General features: G+C 51.7%; 1 protein-coding gene across 2 annotated transcripts in view; it reads right to left on the reverse strand.

Moving 5' to 3' along the window:
- Positions 1–2,930: 2,930 nt before the first annotated feature.
- Crtc3 (CREB regulated transcription coactivator 3) overlaps positions 2,931–9,627 on the reverse strand; it is a 103,664-nt gene continuing 96,967 nt past the window's right edge. For both annotated transcript variants that reach the window (XM_029542668.1, XM_021209990.2), the window contains exons 12-15: positions 9,073–9,273; positions 8,908–8,988; positions 6,502–6,604; positions 2,931–6,069 (exon numbers count right to left, since the gene is read on the reverse strand). In XM_029542668.1, the coding sequence (XP_029398528.1) occupies positions 5,861–6,069; positions 6,502–6,604; positions 8,908–8,988; positions 9,073–9,273 (594 nt within the window). In that variant the 3' untranslated portion in view covers positions 2,931–5,860. The remainder of the gene's footprint in view (positions 6,070–6,501; positions 6,605–8,907; positions 8,989–9,072; positions 9,274–9,627) is intronic.

Below are 9,627 nucleotides of genomic sequence, written 5' to 3' on the forward strand. Positions count from 1 at the left end.
TCTCTCTCTCTCTCTCTCTCTCTCTCTCTCTCTCTATATATATATATATATATATATATATATTTTTTTTTTTTTTTTTTTTTTCTAAGATAGGGTATCATGTAGCCCAGGCTGGCTTCAGTCTTGTCATATAGCCGAGGCTGGCCTTGGACATCTGTCCCACCTTCTGAGCATTCAGCTTACATGTGTGTAGTAGGTTGCCTGGCTTCAGGGTGTAGTTTGAGGCCTTGGGAATCTGGTGCCATGGCAAGGACAGGGACAGAACGTAGGAGGACATGGAGTCAGTCTCCTTAGGGTCAGGGCCTTGCATGCTCACTGGCAGCTAGGTGACCCTGAGCCTCTCTGCAGTTCTTTTAGGTTGCTGGAAGGGACATGGGTGTGCAGTGTCTGATCGTCGGGAGTGGTCACTAAGGATGCAGATGGTCTTCTGTCACTGTGGGCTTCAGTCCTTCCTGATGCCAATCTTCAGAGACCCAGGGGATCAAGTGGCTCCCTTTGGTTGTTTCCCCTGTCCTTGGAACTACTCGTACAGCCTCAGCTCCATCTAGTGTTCACATGGGGACACAGCCCCCTTTAAGACCTTACTGCAAGTCTTACTTTCCAGAGCTGCACAGACCACAGAGAAGTCCATTTAGAGTAGCCCTCCAGTGCTACTATTTGGCATTTCAAATCAAGTGTTGTACAAGCCCAGTACTCTAAGCATCCGTACATACTGTCCTCAAGGGGCAGATTCATGTAACAGATAGTTGTAAAAGAAATGATATTGACTGTCAGGTATGGCATGGCTTCAGTTCCAGGGCTGGAGACAGAGGCAAAGGAAGATCTCTGTGAATTCCAGGACAGCCAGGGTCTTTAAAAAAAATTGACATTGGCTGATGGAATTCTAGGTGTCAGGAACAATTCTAAATTCTTGAATTGTGCAAGTTCACTTCACACAACCCAGTATCATGAAATGGAAGGTGTTTCATTTTAGAGGTACAGAAAGATGAAGTAAGATCTGTCCCTCTGAGTGGACGTGGTCTGTTAGGATGCCCATGTCCCAGTGGCTAAGGACAGTGCTCACTGAACCCCATGGGCTATAAAAGGAGGAACTGGTGTGGGGAGAGGGCGGTAGCGGTGAGGTCGAGGAGGTGAAAGGGGCATGGGGTATGTTGTATAATCAGTATACACTGCAGAGATGTATGAAATTCTCAAAGAATGAGCAAAAAAATATGGGGAAACATTACCACTCTGTTGAGTGTAGGCAGGGGCTGCTGGGTGAGCAGGGGTGAGGAGGGAGCCTGAGTAGGGGCTTCTGAGTGTCCCACTGGGGCTCAGGCTGGACCGAGTGTGGAAAGAATGGCTTACTCGGCAGCTGGAGCATCGGGGTGACAACTGTGACCACAGAAAGAGCTTAGCAGCTGGGAGGTAGTAACTGAGCTCCGACTCTATGCCAGGCACAGGGATGAGGCATAAGGTTGACAGTCACGCCCACCTGAACCCTTGAGAACTGTGGGCAGAGAAGGCCAATACGGAGGGATGGTTTCTCACACAGAGACTTTCTCATTTTTAGCAAGGTTTATTCTTCTTCTGTGCATTGGTGTTTTGCCTACACGTGAGGGTGCCAGATTCTTGGAAACCAGAATTAGAGAAAGGTATGAGCTTCTAGGTGGGTGCTGGGAGTTGAACCCAGGTCCTCTGAAGAAGCAATTGGTGCTCATAACTACTGAGCCATCTGTGCAGTCCTCACACACGGATTTGTGAGTAGAAGGTACGTGGGGTGGCATGTGGATGAGACCGAGGGTGAGGGGCACACGCTTGGCGGAAGCAGATGATGAAGGACTATAGCGGAGAGTGTGGGTCTGAGGGAAAGGGTGTAGTCCAAGGGAGGGCTTCCGTGTTGGGGGAGGATCAGCAGGATAGGAATTAACAAGGCAGGACCTGAGAAAGGCTCCAAGTGTTCAGTGTGCACAGGCAAAGGGAGTTCACAGCTGGGTGTGGGAGGTAATGGGTCTGTGTTCTGGGAAAGGGAAGAGACAGCCTGTAGTCTGAGGGGATTTGAGGAGAGGCATCTTGCTTTCTGTTTTAGGGAGGAGACTGAGGCAGATGCAAAAGGCTGAGATGGAGGGCCTTGGGGAGGGGACTCAGGTAGTTCTTGGAGGAAGAACAAAGTAATGACACAGGAAAGATGAACCCAGGTTAGACCGATGCACCACGGGGAAGGGGGAATAAGGTGGTGAGAGATTTGGACAAGCTTAGGGGAGGGGGATGGGACAGACCAGAGGAGGAAAAGAGCTGGGGATGGCTGGAGAGGAGAGGGCACTTCATGAGGTCTCCAGAGGGACCCAGAGGGAGCAGAGGACTGGTTGGTGGGCAAGGTGGGCTGGCTGAGTTTCTGAAGAGAAAAGGCTAGGTATGGGCAGTCAGAGCAAAGAGAGCTGTCTGCAGGCTTCCTGGAGGCTGCTAATCCCAGGAACCAAGCCAGGAGTCAGGGAACAGGGCCTGGATGAGGTCACACATGCTGAGAGAAGGGTGGAATTCACAGTGGGACCAGAGCTGAGGTGGACTCTGAAGACACTGGTCAGAAGTGGGATGTCCGAGGGAGATCTCAGGAGTCACCCCTAATCCAAGCACTCGGTGTGGCTGAGGGGGCATGCAGAGGGCGAGAGGCATGGGGAGAGGAGTCAGTGCTGGTCTGGGACAGAACAACTGGGTTAAGGGGTGGGGCAACTGGCAGGGCGAGGCAGGAGACTGAGCCGTCCCTGTCCTTGGTACCCAGTTTCAATGGGACTGTGTGCCTTTCATACATACCGAGTAGGCTGAGCAAGGACTGGCTCAGGACTCAGCCATGGTCACAGATCAGTGACTGCCAGCCAAGGAGGCAGAGACCGTTGAAGAAGCTGCCCACCAAGCCATTACACCCGAGGCCGAAGAGAAACACCGAGAGCAGATACAACCATATTGTGCTGCTTTTAATTATGAAAGATGTAAAATGATGCATTATAAAACTTGGAAGCTACTTTATACAAAGTCCGATCTTTCAATATTGCTTAACAAAAGGCCGGGAGTTAGGACACTGGCCGGAAGTCTGACTAGCTGCTGGGATGGCCCCGTTCTGGAGCAGTAGAAACACTGGGAACCATCTGTGCATAAATCAGAAGAGCCCAACAGGAAATGTCTTCAGATATGTGCACGCGCATGAATACACGACCTCTCGGCCCAGATAATATACAGTAGACTTGGGGGAAGGGAGCAGGGCGAAGGAGAGCTGATCCTGACACGATTGATCGACTGATCGATCAATCGGAACACTTCTCCTCACACTCACGTGCTAAAACCCATGACCCTGTGATGCTGGGGAAGGGCGGCTGGTGGGACAGAGAAAAGACACTGAAGAGAGGTCTGGGGAAGCTGGGAGCCACTTCAATGCTGACGCCTAAGACAGGCTAGTCACAAAGGCAGCATCAAGTACAGGCTCACACGGCTGTGACAGGGCAGCAGGGCAACGCAGTCTCCTGCTGTACTCAACATCCTGTAGACCGGTGGGCTCTCCAGTGGCTTAAAGCTACGCATATGAAAAGATCAGGCTGATGGGCCTGCGGCAGATTTAATTCAGTGCTACATTGTCTTTTTTTGTTTTTTGGGTTTTCTTTTTTTTTTTTTTTTCAACTTCCACCCCCAGCCAGTGCTTGCCCATCAGCTTGAGAAAGCCTCAGAACAGGGCAGTGTAGGATATGAGGTGGTGAGATCTCCTGTTACGCCCCCACCAAAGGACAGCAGCTGTCCAAGCAGGGACTCTCCTTCAGGGTCCTCCTTCTGACCCTGTCACCTCATACCTGCCTCTTCCCTGTGTGCCATGTGGGCATCACCGACGCGATGACCCCATGGATCAGGCTTGATGCAGATTGTGCTGGGAACCCCTTTCTCTCAACTTTTATGTCAGCATCCATCTCTGCCTGAAGGCAGACATGGGAGCAGGCTTGTGTGGGTCTACTGGGGCGCTGGGCAGCTCAGAGGAGTGAAAAGCTCCCACTGTAACTAAAGTCACCCCGGGTGCTCTGGGATCTCAGGACCAGGCCGAGGCCAGTGGCATGGGCAGGGAAAGAGGGTTCTAATTTGGTTTCCCAATTAAACAGCAGAGATTGGGGTACATGGGAGTGTGGATTCTTGGGTCCTCAGGGAAGGGGCAGCACAGCTCCACCTGGCTGTCTGAAGAGCCATGGTGTCTGAAGAGCCATGGTGTGGGGAGCTAGAGGAGCCAGTTTCTGGTCCCCAGGCTCCTTTGCCTTAGGCACAGATGGATGAGCTTCCTTCTACTCCACCCTTGCTCTCCAGGGTGGGGATAGCCACCGAGCCTCAGCTCCAGCCTATGTCACAGGAAGGGCAGCAGGTGGCATGCAAAGATTCTCCTCTAGGGTCCTCCTCTTCCCCACCTGGCTCCTCCCCCTGTGCTGGGTGGACATCACTTTCCCCATTTGGGGCTGGGAGGCAGGTGGTGGTAGGATCTGCTCAAATTACTTATTATTATTACTTATTACTGTGTGATAAGGTGTTAATGAATAACAAGAATCCCATGAATCAGGCCTTATTTCTTAACCTCAGAGTTTGCACCTCTAATTTAAGCAATTTAGAAAAAAAAAAAAAAAAAAAAAGCACGGGTCTGAGTGGAAGATTTTGCTGTGGGGACCCAGTCTGGATGCCAGGTGCCCCACACTCCTGGGGTTTGGTGTGCTCAGTCATTCTGGATGCACTCACTGGATGATGTCCACCTAACTGCTGAGGGACATATTCCCAAGGAGGAGCGGCGCTGAGCCTAGTGACAGGTCTGACAGGTCTGGTCACCTAGTGTTAAGGCACACTCAAGTGAGTCTGAAAGGTAAAGCTCTGAGCTAAGGCAGGGGACAGAGAGAGCTGCAGGTTAGACTGCCCCACCATGAGGCACAGCCCCTCTCCCCTCCATCCCTGGGTACATGCACTCCTACCAGGCACTTGGTGGGCACTTGGGGTCAATATAGAACAAGGCACAGTTCCTGCCCTCGGGAGCTTACAGCCTAGTGGGAATTGCATTAAACTTGAGGTCTGCAGGGCAGCTGGGGAGGAGAAGGGCAGTTCAGCTGCCCTGCACTAACTGGAGTTCCAGCAGCTCCTTCCCGTGGGCTGGAGGGTGACAGGCCTAAGAGGGGGGCATCTTGTGCAGGTGACACACCTGTAGCCTCCCTTTTCTCCTCCTGTCTCCTAGGAGCGCTGTCCTCCTCCTGTCTGTGAGGAAAAGGTGCAAAGGTCTATGAGGAAGCAGCGGCAAAGAGGTCGCAAACCGCCCTCAGTTTGCCTAACTTCAGCCTGCCCTGGGACAGCTGGTTAAGCTTCTTCATTTTAAGTAAGCCATCGGATAGAGCAATGGCTGGGCCCAGAATACCCGCCAGCTGGAGGGGTGCCTGGCCTTGGCGGTCAGACAGAAAGGCATCATGGTGCTCTGGTACCGTTGTGTGACACTGAGCCAACTCCACGGGCCGAGGCCCCCAATTGCTTCCGATAGCGTTCTGTCTTCAGTGCTGATGGCGTCTGAGGTCTGAAGCACCAACATTTACACAGCATTTTCTACATTTATACACTCACTGACTGGATGGCCAATAAAAAGAATTAAGGGTGACATTGTGAGCTTCCTGGTCACCGGAAGCTCCAAAGCAGCTGGCCTGCAGCACAACTGGTGCTACGGGACGGAGAGTGCAGCTGTGTCTAGCAAAGCCTCGGCTGAGCTGGGACCTCAGTGGAGAGCCCGGGGCAGCGGGGCTCCCTCTATGCTGTGACCACTGGCAGGGTGTTTGCTGGCTCCACCCCAGCTTTCTCTGGCCATTTCAGTTCCCCATCCACTGCATTATGCTCATAGCCGGTCAGCTCGAAACGTCTCCTCCACAGAGGGGTCCAGCAGGCCCATGCCGGAGTCACTTAGCATGTTGAGTCCATCGAGGCTCAAGGGTTCGATCTGCAGCTCCTCTTCCAGTGGGAACGGAGTGTCCATGTCCAGGCTGACCTCAGGCATGCCCGACAGCCCCCCACTAAGGCCTTTGAACAGGCTGGTGTTTGTATCTTCTAAAAGGAGCAGAGAGGAAATTTGGAGATGGGAGGACCAAGACTCTAAAGAGTGATAGTCCCCAACATGCCCAGACAGGACAGTGAGCACCCAGGTACTGACCACTCCCAGACCCATGGCTCTTGCCCCTGGATCAACCTTTTTTCTTAGACAGAGCCTCATTCTGTATGTAGCCTAGACAGGCCTCAACCTCAGGGACCCTCCTATCTCAGCTTCCCAAGTGCTCAAATGACAGATGTGTACTGCCATGCCCAAATAAGTCTTTGATGTTTTGTAGGTCCCCCCTACAATGGTTTTTAATCACCAGAGACTAACACTTGCATCTTAAAAGGCAGGCCGAGGCAGGGGGATTTCATTTCTCTAATGCTGCATGGTTTAACCTATCACACAGAGGAGACCAGCAATGAAGCTGGGGCGGGGCCCACACTCACCTGTCAGGATGGTGCTCGGGAAGCTGCCACAGCTGGAATATGGGTTTGGTCTCAAGTGGAATGAGTCCTGTGGTTCTCGGTGGCTCTGCTGTACCAAAGGCACCTGGAAGCATCGAAAGCCACACTGTGGGCAAGCAGCTCTGCCTCTGAGGTCTATGAGCAAGTGCAGACTGTCCCTACTGTCCCATAGTCCCATCTCAGATCCCGGAAGGCTCTGCTGTGTGTTCACTCAGGTTCAACATCCCCTGGTACTCAGGTGGGTCTGTGAGGACCACACTGGGTGACCTTTCTCTGCCTATCCTCTGCCTGCTACACAGCCCCAAGAGACACAGTGGGCACAGTGCAGACTCTGAGTCTCAGATATCCCCACTCCTCAGCCTCACCAAGGCCTGTACCAGCCTCTCAGAGGTCCCTCTGTGATCAAGGAAACAGTAGGCTCTCTGGCTCTGGTGATAAGAAAGAGAGGAAGCCTCCCCTCCCTTCTTCTCCCCTCCCCTCCCCTCCCCTCCCCTTCTCTTCCCACTGACCGGCATCTCTCTAGGACAAGGCCTGTGAGGGCGGCTTACACCTGGGTTCTGACTGAGGAATCTCTGCTGAAACTAATTGTTAAACCCATTCAAAAAAAAAGAAAAAGAAAAAGAAAAGAAAAAAGTCTCAAGAGAAGGAGCTCTGACAGTTCTGAGGCGAGTGCTGATCTTCCCCTAGCTTGATAGGGCTATGTCTTTATGAAACAGCGAGGTCTGCCTGGGTGTAGCTCAGGGCTAGAGTGCTTATCTGGCACGTGTTAGACCCCAGGTCTGCAGCCCAGTACCACAAATTACAAAAACAACAGCAGCGAATGGCAGAGAGGTGAGAACTACCTGCTCTGCCACAAGGCACTATCAGAGCCCACTTGGCACCAGCACCTTTACCTGTTTTGCTATTTACTGTTATTTTATTCTGGAGCTGGGTCTCCTTCCTTCCATTCTAGAGCCTGACTATCCTTACCAAACACTAAGGTCTAGAGGTGTAAAAATATAAAAGCAAAAGAAAGTGACTGAAAACTCTGTGACGGGAACTTCCCCACCCTGGTCCTGGGCTCAGCTCTTCTAGAGAGCCGCTGCCTGAGCTGGGTGCAGCACAAGGCTACACTGCTTTCTAACTCTGCTCCAGGGGCCAGGTATGTCTCCTGGTCCTTCAGAGTCCCGACATAGGAGACTGGTAAGTTAGCTGCTATGGTCGCTGTGAATGGATGTGCATATGTACGTCAGTGTGTGTGTTTGTGTGTGTGTGTGCGTGTGTATGAGTGTGAGTGTGTGTTAGTATGAGTGTGTGTGTGTGTGTGTGTGTGTGTGTGTGTGTGTGTGCGCGCGTGCACACTCTAGAGACCAGAAGGCAACCTTGGGTGTTATTCCTCAGATGCCATCTACCTTTTAAGTTTAAGGCAGGGTCTCTCATTGGCCTAGATCTTACCAACTAGGCCTGGCTAGTGGGCCAGGAAGCCCTAGGGACCTGTCTGTCCTTGGCTTCCCAGTGATAGGGTTATGGGTGTTGCACAACCACACCAGGAATTTCTTTCTTTTATCTTTTTTTTTTTTTTTTTTTTTTTTTTCTCGAGACAGGGTTTCTCTGTGTGGCCCTGGCTGTCCTGGAACTCACTCTGTAGACCAAGCTGGCCTCGAACTCAGAAATCCACCTGCCTCTGCCTCCCAAGTGCTNGGATTNNNNGCNTGNNNNACCACTGCCTGGCTATCTTTTGTTTTTAAAAGATTTATTTTTATGTGCATACCTATATACCTTATATGTGTTTGCCTACATATATGTATATACTCCATATGCATATGCCCAGTGTCTGAGAAGGCCAAAAGAGGGTGTCAGACCCTCTGGAACTGGAGTTACAGGAGGTTGTAAGCTGTCATGTGGGTGCTGGAAACCACAACTGGGTCCTTTGGAAGAACAGCCAGTGTTCAAATCTGTTGAGCTATCTCCCCTGTCACCCCTTCCCATTTTTGAAAGGGGTCTTATTATGTATCCCTGGTTAGTCTGGAACTGGTACCCGAACTGGCCACAAACTCACAGAGATCTGTCTGTCTTTCTGTCCGAGTGCTGGGGTAAAGGTGTGCACTGATACATCTGGTGTCTACTTATTTTCTAAATGCAGGTCTGGGGCTGGAACTTTAGTCTTGTGCTCTATTGAATAAAACATCTGTCTAACTCTATGACCAGAGTGCTATGAAAATCCACCACTCACTGTTCAAACAGCCCCTCTGCTGAGACCCGACCCTACACAAGGCATTGGCATGGGGAGCCACATCAGCACTGAGGGAGGGAAGATGCAAGGCTCTCCCTCTGGGCTGTGGGACACAACTGAAAGAGAGGAGGGTGCCTTTTATCCATGAAGGAGATGGGACAGCAGCGACCACTTACCTGCTGAGGAAAGGCAGGGCTGGGCCTCACGGGCTGTTGGTCAAAGCCCACATCTGGGAAGAAGCTGGTCAGAGCTGAGCCCTTTGGGAGGAAATAAGGAGGTGACGACTTAGAGCTGGAGTTCAGGCTGAAATGAGTCCCACCCCCATGCTCCCAGTGGCTTACCTGGGCAGTGAGGAGCTGGAAGTCTGACTGTGGCAGGGAGGGGGCTGCCTGGGGCTGTTGAGCTGGGGGCTCCTGGGCATGGGGCTGCTGTAGGAGTGGCTGAGGCAGTTCCTGGGGTGTGGGGTAAGGGGGTGGTGGGGATACTTGGGCTTGAGTGTCTGTGGGCAGGAAGGAAAGTGGGCTCTGCTCTGAGGTCAGCATCTGTGAAACAAACCACATGACCTATTAGCTTCCAAGTACTAAGGTTCAGGGTCAGCAAGGCCTGGTGAGAGGAGAAGCTGAGAGAAGCCCTTCATAGCACATCTCTACCTCATGCCCCAGAAAGCTTTTCCTTTCAGCATCATTTCTATTGTTGAATCAAACAAGAATACAGCCAATTTCCTCTGCTTTCTCAGTGCAAATAATGTTTTATTTCTAAAGCCATGACGGCCGGTGAGAGACAGAAGACTGGAAAAGGTAGCTGTACAATCATCCTGTACTAAACCAAGACACTAACCAAACGCTAACCAACAACAGTGAGCACTGCCAAACAAGACACTAACCAAACGCTAACCA

This window comes from Mus pahari, chromosome 1 (genome assembly GCF_900095145.1).
Source record: "Mus pahari chromosome 1, PAHARI_EIJ_v1.1, whole genome shotgun sequence".
NCBI classification, from domain to species: Eukaryota; Metazoa; Chordata; class Mammalia; order Rodentia; family Muridae; genus Mus; species Mus pahari.